This window comes from Loxodonta africana, chromosome 22 (genome assembly GCF_030014295.1).
Source record: "Loxodonta africana isolate mLoxAfr1 chromosome 22, mLoxAfr1.hap2, whole genome shotgun sequence".
Lineage (NCBI taxonomy): Eukaryota > Metazoa > Chordata > Mammalia > Proboscidea > Elephantidae > Loxodonta > Loxodonta africana.
In genome coordinates this window covers 36,004,482-36,030,550 of record NC_087363.1, presented here as the reverse complement: position 1 = coordinate 36,030,550, position 26,069 = coordinate 36,004,482, and the positions used below count along the sequence as shown (strand labels likewise).

Sequence of the window (26,069 nt, the reverse complement as noted above, 5' to 3'; positions counted from 1 at the left end):
GAACCAAGGCAAACGGCCACATGAAGGAACTCATTTTATCAAAATATGCTGTGTGGTTCCATTTATATAAAATTCTCAAGAAGACTATAGTGACAAGAAGCAGATTTAGTAGTTGCCTGGGGATGGAGGTGGAGGGAAGGATTGATTTACAAAGATTTAAAAAGGAAACTTGTGTTTGTAATGGAAATGTTTTTTATCTTGATTGTGGTAATGGCTTCACAGGTGAACACATACCTCAGAACTCAACAAATTACCTACTTTAAATATGTGCAGTTATATAGGTCAGTAAAGTTAGTGAGCCATGTAATAGAAGATTCATATGAGTAGGTTGTGGTGATTTTTTAAAAATTTAAAATAGTAATGAAGTTAAATTTGTTAGCAATTTAAAAGGTACTTTAATTAACTTGATTCATACAAAAGGGTATAGTTGTAAGCCTACTGCTAGCAATTGTAAAGTTTTGCTCTAATGAATGTGCATATTGGTTTTAGATTAAATTGTCCCCAGAACCTGTGGACTAGGGTGAGAAGAGACATAACTTCTGAAAGCTACGCAGATTTTGGCCCAGATATTGCCTGGAGTGTGCTTATGTAGCCTAGTTTTAGAGCAGTACCAGGAGAACAGTACTTAATCTCTAATATTGTAGAAGGTACTGGTAATTTTTTAAATTTCAAGTTTAGTATGCCTAAAGAAATATTTGCATCTCATGAATGTTTGCTGCAGTTTGACAAAATGAATACATTCATGTGACTTGCACCCAGATCAAAAAACAGAACATTACCTGGCAAGGTAATTTTAGAAATATAGTTCTTTCCCAGCTAATTAAGTAAAATTGAACATATGTTGAAAAACTATGACCAGACAATTTCCAGTTTTGAAAAGGTTCCGATACTGGCATTGTACACTCTGTAGTCTATTCGGAAACCCTGGTAGTGTAGTGGTTAAGTGCTATGGCTGCTAACCAAGAGGTCAGCAGTTCGAATCCGCCAGCTGCTCCTTGGAAACTCTGTGGGACAGTTCTACTCTGTCGTATAGGGTCGCTATGAGTCGGAATCAACTTGACGGCAGTGGGTTTTTAGTTTTATGCTCTGTTGTGTTTACTTGTATTTCTATAAACATAGTTTATATTTTGCTTGATAAATGTATTTCCTCTTGACAGTGGACTCTCAAAAAATTGACCGGGAAGGAAAAATCCCCGAAGAAACTTTAGAGAAATTGAAGAGCCTGGGGCTTTTTGGAATGCAGGTCCCAGAAGAATATGGTAAGTATGGAAAGCAACACCCAACTGATTTGGCTCTTAAGAAAGCACCCTGTTTGTCCAGAACAGGGTTATGTGTGGGAAAGGTAGCTTTTGAATGCAGTATGTCAGGTCTAGCTGGAAAACTGCCAAAATTAATAAAAATGTTAGTTGTGGGCTAAAGACGGGATGGCTGACTGATGTCTGTGGATGGAGCAGATGACCCGCTGGGCAGAAGAGCTGTTGAGCCCTGCGCTTGCTTCATCTGCAGTGGACGAGGACTTCCCCCTGCAGGGGGTTTATGCTCTCTGGTTCCTGCGGATGGTGAAGGGGCTGCGACTGACCTCAAAGCCGCATTGGCTGATTTCATTGTCTTCTCCACTTTAAAGCCTTTGGATCGCTTAGGCAGAGAATTGCTCCTGAAGCAACTAGCACTTTCTGTTGGAGGGAGAACATTATGGTAAGGGCTCACTCAGCCCTTCACAGCCCACCAGGCCTGGCTTCTCACCCCAGTTTCATGAGGAGCTGCTGTGGAGCGGCCGGCTTCAGGGGGTTTGACCCCCTTCAAGCAGGGTCCTTTGTCCTTTTGACTATTTTTCAATTCTTTAAGGCCCCAGGTAAAAGGCCTTACCTTTCTCCACAGGATCCTACTTTAATCCTGCCTCATTAGATTTGGCCAGTGACTGCAGCTTGTCTCTCTTTGTTTAATTTAGAGCTGATCATTGAAGTTCTGTGGGGACTAGGGTCACAGGCAAGAAGTTGGGGAGGAGGTAAAAAATGTTTTTGAGGTCCAGAATACAGTCATGCACACACACAGAAACACACATACATCCTTTATTTTCACTCTCAGACCCTTTTGTCATAAAAGTGTGGCCCTGGGTTCTGCAGCTTTCACCCTGCACCCGTCTCTGAGACTCTTTCCTGTCCTCCAAGCCTTTGCTGCAACTGCCTCTAAGTTTGTTCAGTTAAAGGTCATAGAGTTTAGGGGAGACAGCTGCAGGGGACACCTGCGCTCTGTTTTCTGTGCAAATGGCGCCCTCTGGAGTTGGGCAGTGGCGCAGCTCCAGGAGCAGTACCCAAAGCCCTGAGTTCAGGGCCCAGCTCTGCTACTTGCTGGCTGCATGACCCTAGACCTCAATTTGTCAGTTGTAAAATGGGCGTTGGGCCACCTAGTCACCTCTGGAAGGATTGTGGATATTAAACGGAAAACACTCAAGTACAGTAGAGTTTTGTTTGTTTTCTCCTAATCTTTTGTCATCTTACTTCTAGACTGGTGATTCCCAGCTGGGGGCAATTTTGCCCTCCATGGCAGGGGGCGGGGTTAGGCATTTGGCAGTGTCTGGAGACATTTTTGGTTGTCACAACCAGGCGTGGGGCTGTGCTACTAACACCTAGTGGGTAGAGGCGAGGAATGCGCTGAACATGCTGCAATGCATAGGACAGCCCCACAACAGAGAATTATCTGGTCTAAAATGTCAGTCATGCCAAGGCTGTGAAACCCTGTCCTGGGGTACACTAGATACTGGGGAGTGGGATATTGTATAATGTAGCTATTCTGTTTAAAAGAAATATATCTGTGATAGAAGGTATTCATAGCATAAGTGGTTTAGTGTGTGTATAGATATTTTTTATAATAAAATATGTTCATATATGCTTACATACCTAAAAAAAATATGAAAGGATATACACAAAAGTGCTGTTTCTGAGTGATAAGATTATTATGGGTGATTTTTGTTTTCTTTGTACCTTTCTGTATTTTTTTTTTTTTTTTCCTTAGCAGTGTGCTGAGATTATAATCACAGAAAAATAGTTAAGCTGTTTGCCTTGTGGGAGAGATTTGGGGTTGGACTATAATTAAAACTGCTCTGTTTCTTCTCCTAGGTGGCTTGGGCCTCTCCAGCACCATGTATGCACGGTTAGGGGAAATCATTGCCCTGGACGCATCTATTACTGTGACTCTGGCGGCACACCAGTCTATAGGCCTCAAGGTCAAGTGTCTGGGGGTTCCTGTTTGTTGCCTTCTGAATGTCTTCAGTTGAGCAGGAGGCTTGCTCACTTTTACAAGGAACTGATTGAGCTTGTTATCACAGTGCCCTGGAGGAGAGTCCACCTTCCTCTTGGCATTCTCCCTGTAGCCTTCTGACTCCTCACTTGTGCACACCATCTCTCCAGCCACCCCAGACGACCCTCAGGCCCTGCTCACACGGCTTCTACTTGCCCACAGAGCAGTGACCCTTTGATCATACTGGTCCTTCTTTGAAACCTCCTCCTCCCATCCCATTTGACCCATCCATCATTCACGGTCTAGGTCAGGTGCCACTGCCTTCCTGGAGACTTCCTTCAGCTTGGCCTAAAAATAGGCCTTCCCTTTCAGCTCTCAAGTCACTCAGGGGCCTGGGGGCAGTCTCCCTGCTGTTCATGCACATGTCCTCTTCATCCCACTGGGCTTGGAGCATTCTAGGGCAGGGGGGTAAGTGGCTTGTTTGAGGTCTCCTGGCTCTTTATGACATACCCGTTACTCATATTATTTCTGCTCAGTGTAGACATCAGTGATAGCTGAATGAGCAACATGCTCAGCCTCCTCATCCCAGAGAATGCATATACTGGATGCGGTCATTTTGTGAAAAGAGTGGACCATCCACTGGGTGCTGGCTGGGAAGGGGGTGGGAAAGTCCTGACAATGATTGAACACCTTCTTCATGCTAGGTATGGGTTCTGGTACTCTCCTGTATTCTCATTTTATCATCCAGACCACTCTTCCATAAGTAGGATTCTCCCCAGTTTATAGATTTTGAGATGGAGGCTCAGAAAAGGGCCATTCCTTGCCCAAGGCCACACAGCCAGGAAATGGAGGAGCTATAGTGAAAATCCTGCTCTCTCTGACTCCAGTGCTCTGCTAATCCTCGAAGCCCACCCTGCCCTGGTGTATGCCCTCTCGTGTGGTCTCCTTAGCAGTCTGGCTGTCTGTGCTCCCTACCACTTCCCTGTTCTTAACTGAGGCTGCCAGCTCTGAGCCCATAGTGTTTCCTCTGACTTGATGTAAATATTTTTTTTCCGAAGGGGAAATGTTTTGCAAGCACATTTCACATTCTCTTGTCTCCCCACAGCTGAATTTGGTCTGTGTATGTTTTGTTTAGGGGATCATCATAACAGGCAATGAGGAACAGAAGAGGAAATACTTGCCAAAATTGGCATCGGGAGAGCACATTGCAGCCTTCTGCCTTACAGAGCCAACCAGGTCTGGCCCTTGGCTGTAAATGTCACATAAAAACAGCCTTTGCACTTTTTAAGGTTCCCTGGGACAAGGGGCTATTGTTTTGTTAAATAGGTGGCTTTTATTTTTTCTCTCTGGAACCTCCCAAAGAATCAGCTCAACAGCTTTTCTTGACAATTCTCTTCATTGTCTCTATCTTTACCTTATTTCTCTGTCCCAGTGAGACTTACAAATGAGATTGTGTACCTGACAGCACCTATTAAATAAAAATTTTTTGAGTTTGCAACATACCTTGGCATATGATAATACACTCAGGGTTCAAAGTAACTTTCAGAGTATGTAGGGTGGGCAGTATTGTCTCTGTTTTACAGATTAGGAACTGAGGTTCCATGAGGTTGTGTGATGAGCCCAAGGTCACACAGCTAGGAAGAAACAGGTGGATAGGACTGTGGACTTCTGATGGCCAGTCTGTTACTTGGACCACCCTCCACCATACTTCCCCTCACATGGATACGTGGGAACCAGCATCCACAGAGGATTTATTATTGGTAGCTGGTTAAATGTTGGAATTGGGGTTTTTTTTTTTTTTTCCCTTGGAAGCTAGGAACTTAATGGTGTCCTTCACTTTCCTTCTCTTTCTTAACCACTAAGGGCAGCACATGAGTTGGCTCTAGATACCTAATGTCACTAATTTAAAAAATAATTTAAGAAACCCAAGCATTTGCCTATTTAGACCTTCTCAGGGTTGTCTCCTGATCCTGGTAGAATTTTGGTATTGTAGATTTGGAGGTGCCTCTCCACTTCTGCTTTCCTCCTCAGCTTCCACACCGCCTGATTGGGTGTCTTCCTCCTGGGTTGCCTGAATTCATCATTGCAGGGAGCTCCGATGAGCCCATTTTGAGCACACATCTCCATGTTTAACCCTAAGCCAACATTATTTTCACTGCCACTTCTTTTACCTGACATCTTAAAGTAGAGGTCAGCCAAATCCAGCCCGCTTCCTGTTTTTGGCAAATAAAATTTTATCAGTGTGTAATCCGTTTGTTTACGGATGGCCTACAGCTGCTTTCATGCTGCTGCAGCAGCATTGAGTAGTTGAGACAGACATTCTGCATGGCCTGCAAAGCTATGTTTACTGTCTAACCTTTTATTTAAAAAGTTTGTCAGCCACTGTATTAAAGTATTAAAAACCTCCATTTTCAGGCCTTCAAAACCATTCATGTTTATGCTCAGCATTATTCTCTTTCAACCACGTGTTTCTGTCCCCGCAGTGGGAGTGATGCAGCATCTATCCAGACCAGAGCCACATTAAGCGAAGATAAGAAGCACTACATCCTCACTGGCTCCAAGGTACAGCTCCGTAGCCCACTCAGGGCCTCAGTCATGGTCATAGTTACCATTCTGATGACCACCTGCTGTGCCCCAGGAATGTGAAGCATGACCACGCTGGGGGGCGCTTGGACTACATGTCGCCATTGTACCAGCTCCCTCCTTGAGCTGCTTTATGGGTTTTTTTTTTAAATACAAAATTTCAAACATACAAAAGTATAGTATAATGACCTTCATGTACCTGTCACCACCAAGTTTCATCCTTACTGGCTCATAGCGGTTGTGTCTCTTCTGTCACTGTCTCCGCCTCTGGGTCTCATCTATAGCTCTCACTCTGCATCTCTAAAAGATGGAGACTTTTTTTTTTTTAAGACAAGGCCATAATACCATTATCACTTTTAAAAAATGAAAATAATTTCTATCTAGTCAGTGTTCAAATTTTCCTGATTGTCTCATACCCCTCCCCCCCACTTTTTTTTTTAAACAATTGGCTTGTTTGACCCAAGATCAAGTAAGTTCCATACATTGCAGTTTGTTGAGAAGTCTCTTATTTTTTCCTTCCTTCTCCTTTTCCCTTTCCTTTCTCCCTTTCCCTCCCTTTTCTTTCCTCCTTCCCTCTCTCTCTGGTCCCCCTCATCTTCCTTCTTTCTTGAAGAAACCTGGTTATTTGATGGTAGAGCCAGAGCTGTCTTAGTGCTATTGGCTGCTATTCTCCATAGCCCCTGTGCCCTGGCCACCTGGCTCTCTTGGGAAGACCCTTAACCCGGGCAGACTCTGGATTGAGGGTCTCCCCACCCCAGACTGTCTTCTGATCACACAGGCTTGGATTCTCCAGAGCCAGGAGCTTTACATGTCTGGCCTAAAGTTTCACCAGCAGCCGATGTGCCTGTGGGAAGCTGGAGCTTGGAAGTGCCCCATGGTTTTGGTTTTCTCCAAAGTCCTTTTTCTTTGTTTTCTCAGATGTGGATCACCAATGGAGGACTGGCCGATATTTTTACCGTGTTTGCAAAGACACAGATTGTCGATTCCAACAATTTGGTAAAAGACAAAATCACAGCATTCATAGTAGAAAGAAACTTTGGTGGAGTCACTAACGGGAAACCTGAAGATAAGCTAGGCATTCGCGGCTCCAACAGTAGGTAGCCTGTGTGTGTGTCTGTGTGTGTGTGTATGAGAGAGAGAGAGAGTACCCCCAGCCCCATCCGAATATCCAGATAAAATGAAATTTAAATAATTTTGGTTTCATTTAAGCATGTTAGCAAAATCAAATTAAGAATGCCACAAGTGATTTCCATGGCAAATGCAGATGAGTTCACTGAAATGAACTCATTATTTCAACAGGCATTTATCGTGCATCTCTCAATGCATTGGTCATTGGTGATTTCAGAGTGAGGGAGACACTCCCAGCCTCATGGAGCTCAGCCTTGTGGGGGGAGTAGTGGTGGACTCCAAGAAGGATAGTGGGATGTCCTAGGTAGAAATTTTACTGCAGGAAGCCCCATGTCTTTCCTGCCTGGAACCACCTTCCTCTTGCCCTCCCTTCTCCCACCCAGGCCCACCTGTAGCCCCTGGGTCACTCTAGTGTCCTGTAAGAAGTGGCCCTTAACCAGCTCAGTGCTGCTATACATGGGTCTACCTCTTGGGTCTTCCAGTTCAGGTCAGAGTGTCTGTGCAGAGGGGGCTGCAGTGCTGCCCTTGGCACCTCCTGGACCTGCTTCTGTGTGCCACCTCTTCTTTGGAAATCCTTTTCCTAGATGGTACTGTTTGCCAAACTAACTGCTCTTGTTAGCGCGGGCCCCTTCCTCAGTTGAACCCAACCAGATTCACGCCGCCCAGTAAGACTGTTGAGGCAGCCTGGAGTCACACAAGCGAATTTATTTTGCCAGCGGCTTGCAAAAGGAGACAGTAAAGGCTAGAACCTTCAGAGAGACTGTCTGTCTGATGTGCTTAAGAGCCAAGTATTTAAGGGTTTCAATAAGGAGGGGTCTGGATGTTTATTCATGAGGTTGGGGGGGGCGGAGATTTCTGAGAAGGGTTTGGGTTATGCAAATACAGGTACACACACAGGATTTCTTCAAGATGGAAGTCCTTTGGTTCCCCTTGACATAACTCATCATGGGATGTGACATAGGCACACTGGTTCCCTTTGTCACCTCGCCCCTTTTAGCGGGCAGGGGAAGGTCCTGCAAGATAAATCTTAGAACATTTCAATTGGTTCCACCCCACAGCCGGAACATTTTGCCCCAAGGGCCTGCGTGTTCTGTTCTGATCTCCAGGAAGTGGGTCAGGTTGTTTCTTCTACTCTCTGTCTTGCTTGCCTTTCTGCTCCCCTCCCCGACTCCCGCCTGTACGTACGGTGGAGGGGTGGGTCAGAGGGCTGTAGCTTGAGCTCTACCACTTAGAGCTTATGTGCCTTGGAATAGCCAGTTGACTTCTCTGTGCTTCAGTTTCCTCAGCTAAACAAAGGGCTGGTGGGAGGGTAATAAAAGAGCCACCTTGTGGACAAGAGAATGGAATGTTACAATGAGTATAAAGTGCTTTGTGCACCTGTAACACTACAATGGTAACTGCTTCCATTTTAGTGCTGTTATTCCTACTAGTGCTGCTTATTGAGTACCTACGTAGAATGTTCCAGGAGGGGAAGGAACATACTCAAAGGTCTTAATGTAAGAAACAGCTTGGCGTGTTGGTGGGAAACGGTGGCCCGAGGACTGCGGTGTAGGGAGGAAGCAGGGCTGCCATGCACCACTCCAGCAGCACTGTCCCCACAGATTCTGGGTAAGTGGTGCCTCTGGAATTGTGCAGTGCAGTGGCCCTGGAAGAGGGCATAGTGGCATAAGATAAGGTCAGAGAGGGAGGCAGGATCTTACCCATACTTGGGGACCTGTGAAGGAACAAGAGCCTTCAGGAGAAGTGTCTGGTCCTACAGCCCACATATTTCACAGCTAAGCTATTTGAGCACATTTGTAATAGGAGAATAAAAGAACAGCAGTCCCAGTTTGCATATACCTGACTTGCCTGCTCTGGACCCATGTCCTTCTCTGTTTCAAGATTCCCTTTTCTCATGTGTAAATTGCTGGGAGCTGCTGTGCTTAAGTAACACGCACAGGTACTTTGTTAACAGAAAACGCAGTGCAGAAGCCCCTATTCCTTCACAGCCTCCCGAAACATGGCTCCCCCTCTGCCCTCATTCTTGGCCCTTGCTGACTGCATTTCATTCACATTGACTCCTCTTTATTTCTCCAGCATGCCAAGTTCTTCTTCATTTTAAGGTCTGTTAATCATCTACTGCTACAGTCATGCTGCCTGACAAACCACCTCAGAGCTCAGCTTACAACAATAAGCATTTATTTTTCTCTCACAGGTCCATGGGTTGACTGGTACAGGCTGTGGGCTAGGGTCAGGGCTGCCCCATGGGTTTCTTACTTGTTCTCCATTACTGTCTTGGAATATGATCTTCTCATGGCACATCACAGGATCCCAAAGGGCCAAGCCAGACTTTATAAGCACACTGGTGGCCTCTGCTCATGTCAAGCCTGCCACATTCTATTGCCAAAGCAAGTCCATGGCTAAGCCCAAGCTCAGTGGGCAGGGAAAGGGAAGTTGACTCCTCCCCAACAGGGTGGGGCACTATAGAGTTATACTGCAAGGGAATGGATGTATTAAAGTGGAGTTAGTAATCCTGTCTACTGCAAAGACCCTAGAAAATGCTGTTCCATCTGGCTCATGTTCTTTCTGGGGCTTTTTACATGACTGGCTCCTTCTCATCCTCCATACTTCTGCTAAAATGTCACTTCAGCAAGGTCAGACAGACATAAGCACTTATGTCCCTCCCACCTCTATTTCTCTCTGTCACCATTCCCTATTTATTTCATTCATCGCACTTACCACATACTGTGTCATCTTGTTTATAATTTATCTCCCTAACCAAATTATGGAAACCCTGGTGGTGTAGTGGTTAAGTGTTACAGTTCGAATCCACCAGGCACTCCTTGGACATTTTATGGGGCAGTTCTACTCTGTCCTATAGGGTCACTGTGAGTTGGAATCCACTCGATGGCAACAGGTATGTTTTGGTTTGCAACCAAAATATGAACAGCTCCACAAGGATAGAACCTTGTCCTTCTGTGCTTTCTTAGCAGTAGATGTCAGATGAATGAATGAATGATCTGCATAGCATGCATGCGGGCCAAATGTAGAATAATTTGCACTTGTCAGGTTAAGTCTTGAATTTCATGTGTTTCAGCTTGTGAAGTCCATTTTGAAAACACCAAGGTGCCCGTCGAAAATGTCCTTGGAGAAGTAGGAGGTGGGTTTAAGGTGAGTTCTCGGCAGCAGCTCTTTGTAGAGTGCTGGGCAGTTTCATAGATCTAGCTTATTGGCCCCCAGCTTTGTCCCATCCCTGTTTGTAGCAGACCAGCCTGTGCTTGGGACGTGGCCCTTGGTTCTCCACTGGAAAGTTGGCAAAGTGGAGTGGAGGGACTGGTATGTTCCCAGAAGGAGTGTGTAGTTAGAATCAGGAATCTTTCTAATGTCTGAGGCGTCATTTGCCTCCAGTGAGGGCTAAGACCCCTTTCCCCAGAGGAGTAAGAAAGGATGCCAGGGGGCTTTGGAAGAGTCAGGCTCTGTGAGCACACAACTCTGGGTCTGCATCCCTACCCTAATATGTTTTTCTTCTTAGAGTCAGATTTATTGTGTTATTTTTTATTTAGAGATAATTCACATGATGTAAAGTTGACCACTTTGTGTGTACATTAAAGTGCACACTTTAGTGGCTTTTAGTATATTCACTCTGTTTGCAACTATTACCACTGTCAAATTGCAGAACATTTTTCATCACCCCAGAAAGAAATGCCGTATCTCCCAATGCCCTCCTCCCCTATCCTTGGCAACCACTGTTTTACTCTCTGTGGATTTCCCTATTCTGGACATTTCATATAAACGGAATCATACAATACTTGGCCTTTTGTGTCTGGCTTCTTTAACTCAGCCTAATGTTTTCAAGGTTCATCCACGTTGTAGCATGTGTCAGCGCTGCATTCCTCCTTATGGCCGAATAAATACTCCATCGTATGAATATACCATGTTTTATTCATCATCCCTCTGCTAATGGACATATGGGTTGTTTCTACTTTTTGGCTGTTATGAATAATGCTGCTCTGAACATTCGTGTACAAGCTTGTGTGGACGTAGGTGTTCAGTTCTTTCAGGTATAGGCCTGGGAAGGAACTTGCCAGGTTGTGTTATAACTCTGTCTAACCTGAGAAAACGCTGCGCCATTTTACATTCCCACTGGCAATGTGTGAGGGTTCCAGATTTCTCCACATCCTCACCAACACTTGTTACTGGTCTTTTTTTTTTTTTTTTTTTTAATTATTATAGTCATCCTAGTAGGATGACTATAATAATTAAATGAGGTTTCTCATTGTGGCTTTGATTTATATTTCCCTGATGACTAACGATATTGGGCATATTTTCATGTGTTCATTGGCCATTTGTGTTATTTTCTTTGGAGAAATACTTATGCAGACCTTTTGACCATTTTCTAATTGAGTTATTTGTCTTTTTATTATTGACCTGCCCTAATTTACTAGGTAACCTGGGCAAGTATCTTCACCCTAGGGAGCCCCAGCCACCTTGGCTCTGACGTAGGGATCAGTGTAACAGCTCCCTCCTCCCCTGAGATGTTATGATAATCAGGTCAAGCAGCATTAACCGAAGCCACTGACAACGACAGGCTGCTCAGTGAATGTCAGACAAACAGCTGTTGAGGGACAAACAGCAAGTGAACAGTAGATGTGTAATAATAGATTTATTATTAGTATAACCAAGATGTTACACAACAATTAGAAAATATAGGCAAAAAGAAAAAATGAAATCACCTAAAACCCAGCACCAAGGGGATTACTGTTGTTCATATTTTAGTGCTTGTCCTTCCAGATCTTTTAAGAGTATGTATAGCACATAAGTGGTGTGTTTGTGTGTGTGTGTGTGTGTGTGTGTGTGGTGTGTGTACGTATTGTAGCTTGCATTTTCTCACCAATAAATTATAATCGGCCCTCTTGGCCTGCGATGCCGACAGGGGAAGCCTCAGTGAACCTATATAACCTGGCCCTTAGGAAGCAGTACGTGTGCCTGTTCTTGTCACAAGCTGCTCACAGTCCTCATTAGTAGGACAAGAGGATATGAAAAGAGGGGGGTAACTGACAAAGTGATCAGGGTATTATTGTGGGAGTTTCGGGGGTGGGGCATGTTGCTGTCTGAACATTGCTGAGTTCGCTGGGGTCATCAGTATAAGGAGGCTGGTTCGGTGGATAGAGAATGGGCTTGGGTGGCAGGCAGATGATTGCTGTGTGACCTGGGGAGAATTACTTCACCACTCTGAACCTTAGGTTCTTTGTAAAAAGAGGATCCTGACTGAAGCATTGTTGGGGAAGCATGAGTAGCTTGTAGCATGTACCAAACTAATCTTAGTTTATATTTATACTCTCCGCCCCCTGAGGGCTAAGTGAATTGTTGTGTTCTCTTGGAATAATGTTGTCCAATGCCGTTTTGGGGGGAATGATGCCAAGGATGTTCATGAGAGCCATAACAGTGACTGAATCACCTGGTGTTCAGATGTTGGGACCACCCTTTCTCCCAGACCAAAGGCCAGCCCAGATGCTGGTACAAAACTCTTCCCAGACTTGATTTTTGTTTTCGAGAAGTCTCTGGTAAGAATAGATAAGTGCTTTTGTGGTCTGTTAGCTCTGCTGCCCTCAGTGGCCTTGGGCTTTCTCCAGCCCAATGGGAGGTGACAGCGTGCTTGGGACAGGAGTCCACAGTGTGCCCCCTACCCTCCCTGCAGGTGGCCATGAACATCCTCAACAGCGGGCGGTTCAGCATGGGCAGCACCGTAGCCGGGATGCTCAAGAAATTGATTGGTAAGTTAGCTGGGACAGGAGTGGCACAGTCCTGCCCCTGCCCCACTCCATCCTGGGAGGCTCTGCTCTTTCCTGTGGGCTGGTGGTTGGAGCTAGGTCACCTGGGTAGGCATCCGGGCTGCGGTTTGGGATCTGGACTGTGACTGCCCAAGCCTGGTTTAGACCCAAGAATGCTTTCAGTCTACCTCCACTCTTCTGTGTCAGCATTCCTCTGTACCTGTACACACAGGATAAGGGGAGGGAGGATGGGTATCCTGTCAGGTAGAAAGTGGTTGCTGCTGTGACCGCTAGAACAGAGCTACTTAGTGAACTTCTAACTGCGCCACACACTGAATAAGCATTAGCTCTAATCCTTGCAAATTGTGTTAGTCAAGGATCCCCGTTTTATAGGTGGCTTTTTGGAGCTGGAGAGTGACTGATGAATGGAGCCAGCTTTGGAACCCAGACCCCTCAGTTTCTGGATCTTTCCTTTGTTCTTTTGTCTGTAAAGATACCTGAAACCTAGATTTTCCTTTGCCGGTGAACTTAAAACTGCCCTACAGGGGGTTTGTTTGGCTTAAAAGGTGGTAATTACCGTCATAGCTTGTGGAAGTGGCTGCAGAGAGATGCAGAGGGCACTGAATGCAGATGGAGGGTTTGCACTGGGGACTCCTGAGTGCCTTATAAAGTCCCTGCTCAGTGCCAGGTTCTGACACAGTGTCTCAGAGTTCAAGGCAAAGTGGGGACATGAAGATTCGTTTGAGGCACTTACCGCCATTTTGTAGATAAGGAAACTCAGGCTCAGAGGGGTTAAGTGATTTGCCCAAAGCCATGCACCTGGGCCTAAAAGCCAAGCCTGCCAGGTGCCTCGCTCAGTGCTCTTGATTTGCCATGCTGCTCCTAGGATCTGACCTCTCTGGGCTTCTGCTTCCTCTTCTGGGCAACTCTCCTGAGTTCAACAGCTTCACAGCCACTTGTGGTCAGCCTGTCTTGTAAAGGATGCAGAACTTCTAATGAGATCTGGAGGCTCAGTGTGTAGAATATGGGTGACATCTGCTTCACCAGCCTGTCATGGGGACCAGTCCATAAGTGGATCATGGGTGTGAAAGCATTGGGAGAATGTTGATGGTGGGGAGGGGAGGGGTGGTGCTAATGACCGGATGGGAGAGGCACCATGCTCACTTGGTGCTACGCTGTGAGACACAGTGTGTCTTCACAGCTGGACACTTTGAAGCCACAGCCTGCATTTTCAAAGCTGCTGGGGCAGTTTCTTTGCTCCTGAGTTTGTGCTAGGCTCCTTATAGCTTCTGCCTGCATCCATCTTCACAGCAGTACTAGGGGCAGTGGTATTGTCCCCATCTTACAAGGGAAGAGAGAGTGGAACAGCTTGGCCCAGGCTACCTCACTGGCAAGAAAACGTGCCAAGATTCAAATCTGTGTCTGACCCTGCACTCTGGGAGCTCCAGCTGCTGTCCCTTGCCTGTGCACACAAACCAGGAGTGGACGGTCCTTCTTGGATTCAAATAAGCTGGAATGGAGGTGCTCTATCTCCAGGGCATTTGATCTCACAGTTTCTACCTGAGCATTTGAAGGGTAATGATGACAGTCTCTGGAGATCATTTTAAAATTTGTATTTTAAAACAACTCTATTCTTCTTCAGAAATGACCGCTGAATATGCCTGCACAAGGAAACAGTTCAACAAGAAACTCAGTGAATTTGGATTAATTCAGGTATGGAAGGTTATAAGAGCTGTTTGTTTCACCATGTGGACATGAAAAATGTGCTTTGTTGGTCTCTGTCCTGGTGACAGCTTGCCATGCAGTGACCTGGGAGGGATACTAGATAAGGCTTTATTTCGTGTGAGTTACTTTCATGAGTGTCTGGGCTTGGTTCTCCTGGTCAGTGAGGCTTCTGATTTAATTACCTTCTCTCTAGTGGACATTTTTGGGTCACAGCACATGCAAATAGCTTCTTGATTGTGTTTTTTTCTGAATTCTCCAGGAAAAGTTTGCCCTGATGGCTCAGAAGGCTTATGTAATGGAAAGTATGGCCTACCTCACTGCGGGGCTGCTGGACCGGCCAGGGGTTCCCGACTGCTCTGTCGAGGCTGCCATAGTGAAGGTAATCCCAGCATAACTGGAGAGCTGGCTCCTGAGAGAGACTTTGAAGGCAGCTCCTTAACTCCACCTTTCAGACCTGTAGTGTTGTCTCTGTCTTCCTCTCCCCATTAGAGTATAGGTCAGTTTGTCATTGATCCAGTAGTTATGATATCCCCATTTGTGACAGTGCTCTGGGAGCAGACATGCCCCTATGACAGGTGGGACGCCAGGACAGCACAGGAGGAAAAACAAAGTACAGCAGTCAGCTGGGGGCAGTGTTTTACCAATGTGGTTTGTGACCAAATTTTCATTGGTCTATCCTTTAACCATACCTATTCAATCTGTATGCTGAGCAATAATCTTCAAGGAGGAAGTGGTATTCCTTCTGGACCTCAAAGAATGGGTAGAATGAAAGCCTGGTATGTTTGGAGACAAAGGCAAGATGACCTATGTCCTTAGCAAAGAACCAGCAATAAGCAATGGAGCCAGAGATAAGGTTGGGGCCAAAGTATGCAGGGCTTTGAATACCGGGTGCAGAAATTAGGCATCAGTAAGTAATAGGTTCTGAACAGGAAAAATCAAGAGTCCTAAAAAAATTTATATGGCAGGAGTGTCCAGAATGGTTAGAAGGAGCTACCTAGACAACGACATTACTGCAGAGGTTGTTGAAATGCTCTAACGGGATGGGGAAGGGCCTAGTTATTGGCAGTAGGAATGGAGAAAAAATGTACATAAAAAATATTTTAAACATGAACCACAACCTCCTCTAACCTAAGACCAGAAGAACTAGATGACGTCCGGCTACTACTACTGACCACTCTGACCAGGGATCGCAATAGAAGGTCCCAGTTAAAAAATGCAGAACAAAATTCAAACTGAGAAAAAAAAAATGATCAGACTCGCTGGTCTGAAAAAGACTGGAGGAAACCCTGAGACTATTGCCCTAAAACAAAGAACCTTCTAACTTGAGACTAAAACTCCCGGAGTCCACCTTTCAGCAAAATAATAGACGAGGCTATAAAATAAACAGTAAACTCTTGAAGAACGTGCTCCTTAGAACAATCAACTATACAAGACCAAAAGGGCAACGTTTGTCCAAAACCAAAGATAAGAAGACAGAGAGGAACAGGGAAACCAGACTAATGGAAACAGGGAACCCAGGGAGGAAATGGGGAGAGTGCTGACACATTGCTTTAAAGAAACCTCATCAGAAAAATTTGGACTTTTATTGTGCTTTTTAAAGGTTTTATTGTTACTATTTTAAATTCAAACGTGGGGAAAAAAATTCAAGTATGAAATCCCAGAACAACAGCATAAAAAAGGCATGAAGACCTGAAAAAAACAGAAGATCCAGATGAAGGATACTGACCATACTCAAATATATGTCCCCAGAAACCAGGAAATGTCTACATGCTGACATTTCACTTTGATGCCAAAGTCTAAGAATTAAGAACCACTGAGAATTCCTATGTGCCAGGCATGGTGAGTAACTCAAAGGCCTCATTCTGAATAAACTGTAAAAGTCTCAGGGAAGGTAGATATAAACCAACTTTCCTGTGTCTGCCTCTTTCATAGCATTTATTTCAATATTTCATAGAGTATTGCCAGGTACACTCTGGGAGAACGTAGTGGCATCTTAAAAGGCCTCAGAAATGATATATGAACTAGGTTTTAGGTGTTGAGTCAGAGCTGGCCAGACATTAGGAAAACCAAGTGGAGAGCTGTAGAGATGTGAAGCGTGCCCCTCCTGGGGGTCAAGGGGAGACCGGGACACCTTTTGGCTTAGGCTTTACATTCATGACATATCTTCAATATGCCGACAGTCATGGCATCCACTCACAGGACCAAGAAGGGAAAATATTCATCATACAAATTTAAATTCATATTCCATTGGCTGCCATGTACTATGAATTCAATTTTTAAATAGATCTATAAATATTTTCTGAATAGTACAATTATATGGGATTATGATTTTTATGTATCAAAAGCATCTGTTTGTTAGATGTAAACATTTAAAATATGCCACAAAAAAATGTCCGGGCAGCTCTTCAAGTTTTGACTGGAAATAGGAGTGTCCCTGGCTTCTAACAATTTCTGAGAAGTTCTGAGTATGAAAGAGTGTGGTCTGCCATTTTGGAACAGTAAGAAATTGAATTTCCCTAGAACACAGGGCGATACAAGTGGGTTAAAAATATAGTGGCTGAGACCAATGAGGTTAATTGGACCCAGTTTGCTAAGGGTCTTCAACACTGTGCTGAGGAGTCTGGACTTTGTTGTTGGGCAATGTGGAGCCTTTATAACAAAAACAGAAAATACAGACAATGTAACTTCACATCAGGGAGCCCTGGTGGCGCAATGGTTAAATGCTCGGCTGCTAACCAAAAGGTTGGCAATTTGAACCAACCCAACTGCTCTGCAGGGGAAAAGATGTGGTGATCTGCTCCTGTAAAAATTATAGCCTTAGGAAACCCTGTGGGGCAGTTCTGCTCTGCCACGTAGGGTCACTATGAGTTGGAGTCTGCTTGATGGCACCCGACAAGAACTTCATTGTCAGCATAAGATGGCAGCTGCACCTTCTGGGGGAGGACTCTTATTCTGGGCTTGTAGTCTTTTGACTTTATGGAATCAAAACTTCCTTTTATGGAATATTCGGTTGAGATAGATACTAGTTTCTTGATGTTTTTATTTTGTTTGGGAGGGGGTGTTGTTTTTTTTAGCTATAATAAAAGTCACAGCCAGCCTGATTTAGTCAGCCATAAATGTTTTTAAACTGGTTTCTAGAATGGCACTCTTGAGGAATGGAGACAGAGTGGCAGTTCAGAGAAGCAAGGATCAAGTGTAGGTAGGGAAGTCCACCTAGGAGGCTTAGACTTTTATCCAGTGTTTTAATAAGTCTCCTCTATGTGCAGTCTTTGCTCGGAGCTTTTGCACTTATCATTTAATCCTCTCACAACCCTTCAAAAATAACTGAAGACATTAACTGGCACCCATAAGCAGACCTTTCTCCAGAGGCTAAGCCCAGGGCTAAATACGACAGTACCTCTGCTCTCAAGGTGCTCACATTGCAAACAGAGAAAGTGAATCATGATGATGCAGGGCAGTGTGTACAGCAGACCTGTGTTCAAGGGCAGAGGTGAATGAGGCTGAGGGAAGGTACTCAGGAGTCCTGGAAAAGGGGGGACCTTGGATGGGGTTTAAAGCATAGGGGTTTGCCCAGATGTGAAAGTACATTCCATCCTGTGGAAGACAGAGGTCTGAAAAGTTTAAGTGTGTATGGGGAACTACAAGCTGGTCAGTGTGGTTGAGGAAGGAAAAGGACTTGCCCAAGGTCACCCAGGAAGAACGTGACAAATGAGGATTCCAACCTGGGTGGGTCTGATCCCAAAGCCCGATTCTGCACAGAGCCCCCAAGCCCAGCCAGCCAGCTCCTCACGGTTTAGGTCTTGCTTTTGATAGGGGCTCAACATTAATGACCCTGTGCTGACCTTGGCCTTGGCCTGTGGCAGGTGTTCAGCTCAGAGGCTGCCTGGCAGTGTGTGAGTGAGGCGCTGCAGGTCCTTGGTGGCTTGGGCTACATGCGAGACTACCCTTATGAGCGCCTGCTCCGCGACTCCCGCATCCTTCTCATCTTCGAGGTGAGTGGCCCTGCTGCCAGCTAGACTATGCTTGACGCGAATCCTGTACTGAGGGCTCCATCCTCTCCTGCCTCCCCCTTTCCCGGCCTACCTGGTCAGGCAGCTCTTGAAGCCTGGGAGGTGCTGCTGAGGGCCCCAGCAGAGGCCCCCGTTGGCCCTGTCTAGGGTGTGTTCTCTCATTTGACCCTCTTAGCAACCCTGCAGAGACACTGTTTTACCGAGGAGGAAGTTGAGGCTGAAAGAGGCTAAGCGGCCCCTTCAGAGTCACACTCCTAGGAGCGCTTCTGCGTGTACTGCCTCCTAGTGACCTGCCGTAGGTCTGCTTTGCCAAATTGTTTTTGGCTGGACATGGTGGAACAAGCAGAGGTCTTCTCATTGGAGACCCAAGGTCTAGTCCTGGCTCTGCCTCAAATGCAAACTCTCTGAGTCTTGGTTTCTTCCTCAGTATATTGAGGCAGTTAATCAGGGTCCTCTCTAAGGGCTTTCCTTCCTAGCCCTGACACTTTCCTCATTCTCCGTTCGTTGCTGTCTGTGAAGTCAAAGCCTAAAGAGTCCATTCAGTCATATGTGCCGGGGCTGGGGCTGGATGATGGGGCATTGGGGCCACAGATGACTCAGACACCACCCCTGCCTTTGGGATGTTTGTGTTCTAGATCGTATGGCCTGACAGGTCAAGGAGGACCCTGGCATAGAAGTGCAGTGAGAGACAGTAAGATGAATGCTCCCCCCAGAAGGGAGGTGGAGTCTCATGAAGCAAATGTGCTGGCCTTAGGGGCAGAAAGGACATTGGCCATGGCTAGGGAAGGGCAGTTAGGACGGGGGACTAGGAAACAGGACAGTGCTGGGCCCAGACAGTACCTTACCTGCTAGCGTGAGTTGAATAGAGGGAGAGTAAGAAAGTTTGTTTAGAAGTAGTGGTCAGCTGTGCTCAGTGTGGCAGGGCCGGAGGAGTTAGGTAAGGGAGTGGGGGCTGCAAGGGTAGTTGGGAAGGCTGGAAAAGTAGCCAGATTGAGAAGGACCGTTACTGAAAGGAGAGGAATACGGATCATCTTGTGAGGGCGGTGGAAGCCGTAAAATTTTTGAGCAGGGAGTGATTTGGTTGCATTTGTAGCCTGGAAAGGTTCTCCTTGGGGGATGATGTGGAGGATGGGCTGTAGAGGCGAGATCAGAGGCCAGGAACGTGAGGGCCCAGCTGGGGCAGGGGAGCTCACAGCAGCAGGCAGGGGATGGAGGCTGTGGAGAGAAGACTTTTTGATGACATAGGGTGTGCAGGAGACGGGGTGCAGCTGGTCAGGTTTCTGAGGGGCATCCTCAGACTGTCTGGCAGCAGAAGGCAACCTGAAGTACCTCTTTTTAAAATGTTTTGGGGCCTCCTGGTTTATCCTACAAAGTAGACAGGCCTCAGTGACTAGTTTTGTTCCCGTTCATAATCTACATTTCCCAGCCTGGTTTTCTTCCCCCTTGGTGGACAGACGGGGTGTGGGCCAGCCAGAGGACACAAGGGGCATCGTTTCCCAAGGGCACTGGGACGTGCCTGGGACTGATAATCTCCCAAGGTCTGTGGTCAGCCTAGTGGTCAGCTCTGCCATGGCAGGGCGAGGGTGGCTAGGCAGGGTTCAGGAAGCTCTCAAAACCAGAGTCTCTTGGAAAGGGCAGATCCTTCAGTGTGAAGCAGACGCACTTGTCTGAAGACTTGCTGCCCAGGAACAGGGAAGGTTTGCCCGGAGGCATCTGCACACCCTCTTCTCTCCTCTGACAGTCTTGGCGGGTCAGCAGCTCGGCACTTGCTTTTGTGGTGCCAGCCTGGCTGCAAGGGTGCAGTAACCAGGACTAACTATGTGGCCTGAATCAAGCCCCTGCCCCTCTCCGACCCGCCGTACCATTGTGCAAAATGGGCAGAGGTCCCCAGCTGGCCTCCCTCACAAGCGAGCCAACGCAGTTGTGGGTGGTGTGGAGCAGTGTGCACGCGGGGTGGCTGCAGAACCGGGGGGGCCCTCTGCTTGTTAGGATCTGGCTCAAGGGGACCACAGCTGCTCCTCCTTAGCTGTTTGCAGCTCCCCTGAGGAATCTGGCCTAGACCTGGAGTCGGCTGCAGTCTGTCCAGCACTTGCTGTGTCCAGGCATCAGTGTCCCTCACCAACCAGAGGAAGCTGTTTTTCCCATTTTAAAGAAGAGGAATCTGAGGCTTGGAGAAAGCAATCACACATGTAGGCTGGTCATAGAGAGGTAGTCCCAGGGGAACTCTGTGGCCATCTGTTCTGGTCCTTGTAGAAGCAGTAACCTGTGTTTGCTGTAGTCAGAGGCTACCTGTCCCAAGCCCCTGGTCACAGCCTTAGTCCTTGCTGCTTTTGAAGCAGTGACTTCTGCAGTGAGATACAGTGAGCAGTGGCTCAGCTCCCCAGTCACATGGGGCACTGCCATGGCTGCCCTGACAGGCCAGATCTAGAGCAGCTGCAGCAGCCCTGATGGGAGCGCCCTTTGACCTCTGCACTGCTGGCTACAGGGAACCAATGAGATTCTCCGGATGTACATCGCCCTGACAGGTCTGCAGCATGCTGGCCGCATCCTGACTGCAAGGATCAAGTAGGTGCTGTTCCTGCTGTCTGGCTCCTGGGTGTCCCACCTGACGGGGTGGCACAAGGGAAGGCTGCCCTGCCCCAGGATGAAGGGGGGTGGTGCAGCCTTGCAGCGCTTCTGCAGGCTGGCTAGGTTTGGACTAGCTGGCGGGGGTAGGGAGAGGCAGGAGCAATGGCTGGAGAGTAGGTAGACCTTGAAAGTCAGGCTTCAGAGCTCGGCCTTCCGCTGTGGGCAATAGAAGAGGCCAGCTGCTCAGGAAAGCCCTCATTGCACACTGTCCTCCAGCCCCCTCTTGAAGTCCACTTCACCCTTCCCGAGTAGCTCCAGACTCCCACATTGGAGGGAACTGTTTTTTCAGAACCAGAGAAATGAGGCATGTCCTTCCAACTCCAATAGGTACCAGGCTCTGAGGCCCATATAAAGCCAGTTTCTCTCTCTTGACTTTTCTTCCTCTCCTGTTCGCCCCCACCCCCATGGTCGGGACAGAGCCATGGGAAGTACTGCTGGAGCCCGAGTGTGGGCTGCTAGTAGCATGTGGCAGACGTGCTAACATGACAGGGAGAAGCCTGAAAGCCGGCTGTGGCAGCTCCCTGTGTGAAGAGAACATGTGTCTCCACCTCAGGAGACTGGGTGCCTGCTCGCAGGCAGGGAGGAGGAGAGAGGCAAATGGGTCCTGAGTTGGTCCCTTTTTGGTTTTAGATAGTTTGGGAACAGGAATGGTATGCCTAGAACCCTGAGGGTGCTGGGGGGCCGTGCTGCTAGGCAGTGGGAGCCAGCAGTAGAGACTCAGATCATGGGGCCGTGGACTTCCTACAGAGAGATTAAACGCGGAAATGTAAACATGATTGTGGAGACTATTGGCCGGAGGCTTCGGGACTCCCTGAGCCGTACTGTGGACCTGGGACTGACCGGCAAGGATGGTGTTGTGCACCCTAGTCTTGAGGTAAGTGGGCCTAGGAGGTGGGGCTGCCCTTAGGCAGATGTTAGAGGGGTTAGGTGTCCTGATGCTGGATATCCTCTTCCTATAAGGGTACGGCCAGGGGCCTATTACATTCCTCCATGGGGAGATGGGGAGGACCACCTAATCCTAATGCCCCCACCCCTATCTCTACCCATCTGTCCGGTTCTCTCACTCAGATACCCCTCAGACCTCTCAAGATGGGTTTGTGCCCTCTGCAGGTAGGCTGGGATGGGTCTGAGAGGAGATGCTGAGCTGGGTCCTGTGTTTTGGCTTAACAGGACAGTGCCAACAAGCTAGAGGAGAATGTGTATTACTTTGGCCGGATTGTTGAGACGTTGCTGCTCCGCTTTGGCAAGGTAACCAGGCCCCCTGCCAGACCTAGGACCGCAGCAGGTCCACCCCTTCGGGGTCAGAAGGATGTGGCCGGCATCCTTTGATGACTTTTGCCAAGTGTCCACCTTTGGGACCTCAGCTCTCCTATTTGGCAGTTTAACTTCCTTGTGGGAGTTAAGGAGCCCTGGTGGCACAGTGGTTGGCTGCTGACCAAAAAGTTTGGCAGTTCAAACCCAACAGCCACTCTGTGGCAGAAAGATATGGCAGTCTGCTTCCATAAAGATTACAGCCTTGGAAACGCTATGGAGCAGCTCTACTCTGTCCTGTAGGGTCGCTATGAGTCAAAATTGACTCAGTGGCAGTGGGCTTGGTTTGTTTTTTATTGGTGGAACTGAAAGATTTCCAGGTGAATGCTCTAGGTACCAGGACTAGAAGAGAAGGTCCGATTGTCATGGAGGGCTAGAGAGGTCAGGCTGCCTGTCGTGGGGGCTATAGTTAACTGTCTGGTAGGGTCCCCAGCTTGGTGATGGTTTTCTGCTGATATCCTCCCATAAGTCTTCTAGGTGAGGAGAGACTCTGGAATCAGGAGGGGGCAGCCCCACCCGGGCCCAGAGTCAAGGGTCCTGATCTGGGACACTGTTGCTGTTGAAGGTAGCACTAAGCACACTCAGCGCCTTCCTCTGGTCTCAGCCAGGTCTCTGGGACCTGGTCTTGCCTTGACCCATGCCACATCTAGACAGACCAGAGAAAGGAAGGCAAAAGGCAGTGATGAGCCAGCCTTACCCAACCCTAAGGGAAAGGAATCATTAGCCCCACTTTACCGAGGTTAACACAAGGCTTAGAGCTGGGCAAAAATGTGGTCAAGGTGAGGGACAGTGCTGGGGCGTGGATAGTCCTAGACAGCAGTTGTCCGCTCGGTGCCTCTGGCGTTCCAGACCATCGTGGAGGAGCAGATGGTATTGAAGCGGGTGGCCAACATCCTCATCAACCTGTACAGCATGACGGCCGTCCTCTCACGGGCCAGCCGCTCAGTTCGCATCGGACTGCGAAACCATGACCACGAGGTGAGCCCCACCCAGCCCAGCCTTGGTCATAAATATGGCCCCTGTTAGGCTTTTGTCCTGGTGCACTTTAATGAAGGTGGGGGGAGGGGGCAGGTCCCATGTTCTCAGAGGGAGGAGCTCAGTGAGCTAAGCTTGTGATTCCTGGTGGTGGTCACTGAGAAAGGGTTGTGGGTCACAAGGGTCTACACAGATGCCAACTGAAGAGGCTGTGAGCACCATCACCTCTGCTGGGAGGGTCTTTGCTGCTCAGGAGATAGGGTTACCCCTTTTTCGAGTCTTCTGACCTGAGAGGGAAAGACCATGGGGTGAGTGACAGGGGTCCTGGAGCCCAGCAGCCCTCACCCATCAGCTTTTCTCCACCGAGGGGCAGACCCTGCCTGTCCTCACCCTGTTGGGAGGTGTGGACCTTACAGTGTGCAGGCTTTTTACATGCTTATCCCACAGTTGCCGCAGAGACTGAGGTTATGATGTCTGTTTCGCAGAGGAGGAAACTGAGGCTCAGAGATGTTGAGTAACTTGCCCTTGGGGACAAAGCTGGTTTGGGTCAGGGCTGGGATTAGAACCTAGGACTGTGACTTCTGAGCCAAGCCACCCAGTGTGGCTGACAGTACTGTTCCTTGAAACTGAGACATCAGACTCCGGGGAGGGGATGCCCTATAGTTTTGAGATTCTAGAGTTCTCAGCAGTTACCCTTCTGACCTCGGTCCTGACAGGTTCTGTTGGCCAACATCTTCTGCGTGGAAGCTTATCACCAGAATGTCTTTGCCCTGGCTCAGCTGGATAAGTGTGAGTGGGGTGGCTTTGGGGAGGGCACGGAGGGCCAGATTCCAGGCTACTGGTGCTCATGAGCTGTTCGTGGATGCTATTGAGACCCAGGGCCTGCTGGCTGCTGACAGACTTCTGCCTTGAGTGGGATCCTTGGTCGGCCTGGCTTCCCCTGCAGCAGTGCCTCGGAGACAGGAGCATTAGCCTGCACATACAGTTCTGGAGCCAGCACATTTGGGCTGCGCCCTGCTGGGGTCTGCCCAACACACGTGGCCAGATTCTTGAAGCTGCCCAGGGAAGGGTCACAAAGGAAAGAGGCATTATACTTGATTTGGGAGATAGCATTTAGCCTGCCTCTTCACCTTTTCTGGGTCTTCACCCCTGCACTGCAGCCAAAATAAACTTGCAGTTCTCTGCACATGTCCCAGGCTTTGGCCCTAGAGAGTGTCAGGACTTTGCTTACGCTGTTCAATTTGTTGGAATTCTCTTCCCCTTCCATAGCTACTTGGCCACGTCTTGGAATGCCTGGTTCATATACTGTTGGCCTGAAGACTCGGTATCATATGTCCCCTGCCAAGCCCAGCCCTGTTGCCAGGTGATGGTGGAGAGGCAGCCAGCATGTGGCACTTGTGAGGAGAGCAGCATATAATTTTGTGCAGCTACTGGCTCTGGGTATTGGTCCAGGCACCTCCAAGGTGCTAACATGACTGTGTATGCTGTGCAGGGTGAAGAAATGGTATCTCTTCCAGTAGGCCTGAACCGCAAATTGACCATTTATCCAGCAAGAGCCTTCTCCCCACCCCACCCCCACACCTCTGGGGTTTTTAGGGATTACCAGGATGACCTCTTGGCTACTCAGAGTGGAGTTTGTATCCCTTTTCTCTCAGTAGCCCAGAATCACTTCCTGAGGGCGTGTGGGCAGTGGGATCCGCCTTTAGGACTCCTTCAGTTGGATGGACCGACTTTGTTGGACAAAAAAAGCTCTAGCTTCAGCCGTGTTTGATTATCACATGCGGAAAAATCATCCACTCCCTTTTTTCCTCCCAGATTCTCCAGAAAATTTAGATGAAAAGATTAAGAAGGTGGCCCAGCAAGTCCTAGAGAAGCGAACCTACATCTGTGCTCACCCTCTGGACAAGACGTCCTGAGGCAGGGGGCCAGTGCTCCCTGCTGCTGCCTGCCCCGGGCACAGTGAGGTGTCGCCTGGCTCTCCAGCCAGTTGCTGTTCAACTCTCACTGTGTTTCGTAAGGTTCCAGCCATTTTTTCCAGGTTTACAAACAGAAGGGCTTTCTCCTTGCCTGAAAGAGCCTCCTTTAGGCTTTGCCCTGCAACTTTTTGTCCTTAGCATTGCTGTCTACATGATTATAGCTTCTGAATAAAGATGGAGAGAGAACACGGATTGCCGGTTATCTGGAATTGGATCTGATCGTTAGGTGACATCACAGTGGAAACTGGGACTCGTGTGGCTGTCTCCGTGGCATGAAGCTGGTGGGGACCTGGTTCAGGCCTGAAGCCATTTTTGCTCGATCACAGCTTTTCCAAGAGAGCGTGAAAGCTGTCTATGGGTTGTTCATTTAAACTAGGAACAGAAGGCACTGGAAAGGTGTACCAGGAACCATTTAATAAAAAGAATATAAAATGTCATCATTTGTGCTTCCCCTTCTAGCCTTTGGCGTGCTAGTCCCCTTTTTCCTCAGAACCAATTAATGGATGACAGCATGACCACCACCAGTCTTTGTCCTAACCCTGCAAGAAGGGAGAGCTTCCTAGTCCAAGGCCACAGTAAGCCCTTATCTTTGATATTTCTTTGTAATGGATATAAAATTACCTTGCCTGGTCACTGATTACATATTACCAGTGATTACCTATTACCACGTAGCTAGCGCTTTTTTTTTTTGCCTGCTTTTCATGGATTGGCCTCCACTCTGAAGAGAGGACCAGAAGGTACTCTTG

At 47.8% G+C, this 26,069-nt stretch overlaps 1 protein-coding gene across 2 annotated transcripts in view; it reads left to right on the top strand.

The window, feature by feature from the left end:
- The window catches only part of ACAD9 (acyl-CoA dehydrogenase family member 9), a 67,518-nt gene extending 41,758 nt beyond the window's left edge, over positions 1 to 25,760 (top strand). For both annotated transcript variants that reach the window (XM_003409955.4, XM_023547865.2), the window contains 16 exons: positions 1,158 to 1,259; positions 3,117 to 3,223; positions 4,373 to 4,473; positions 5,721 to 5,799; positions 6,739 to 6,913; positions 10,025 to 10,098; positions 12,626 to 12,701; positions 14,341 to 14,411; positions 14,683 to 14,802; positions 18,287 to 18,415; positions 20,919 to 20,998; positions 21,809 to 21,935; positions 22,232 to 22,309; positions 23,222 to 23,350; positions 24,064 to 24,136; positions 25,163 to 25,760. In XM_003409955.4, the coding sequence (XP_003410003.2) occupies positions 1,158 to 1,259; positions 3,117 to 3,223; positions 4,373 to 4,473; positions 5,721 to 5,799; positions 6,739 to 6,913; positions 10,025 to 10,098; positions 12,626 to 12,701; positions 14,341 to 14,411; positions 14,683 to 14,802; positions 18,287 to 18,415; positions 20,919 to 20,998; positions 21,809 to 21,935; positions 22,232 to 22,309; positions 23,222 to 23,350; positions 24,064 to 24,136; positions 25,163 to 25,263 (1,622 nt within the window). In that variant the 3' untranslated portion in view covers positions 25,264 to 25,760. The remainder of the gene's footprint in view (positions 1 to 1,157; positions 1,260 to 3,116; positions 3,224 to 4,372; positions 4,474 to 5,720; positions 5,800 to 6,738; positions 6,914 to 10,024; positions 10,099 to 12,625; positions 12,702 to 14,340; positions 14,412 to 14,682; positions 14,803 to 18,286; positions 18,416 to 20,918; positions 20,999 to 21,808; positions 21,936 to 22,231; positions 22,310 to 23,221; positions 23,351 to 24,063; positions 24,137 to 25,162) is intronic.
- Positions 25,761 to 26,069: the final 309 nt, after the last annotated feature.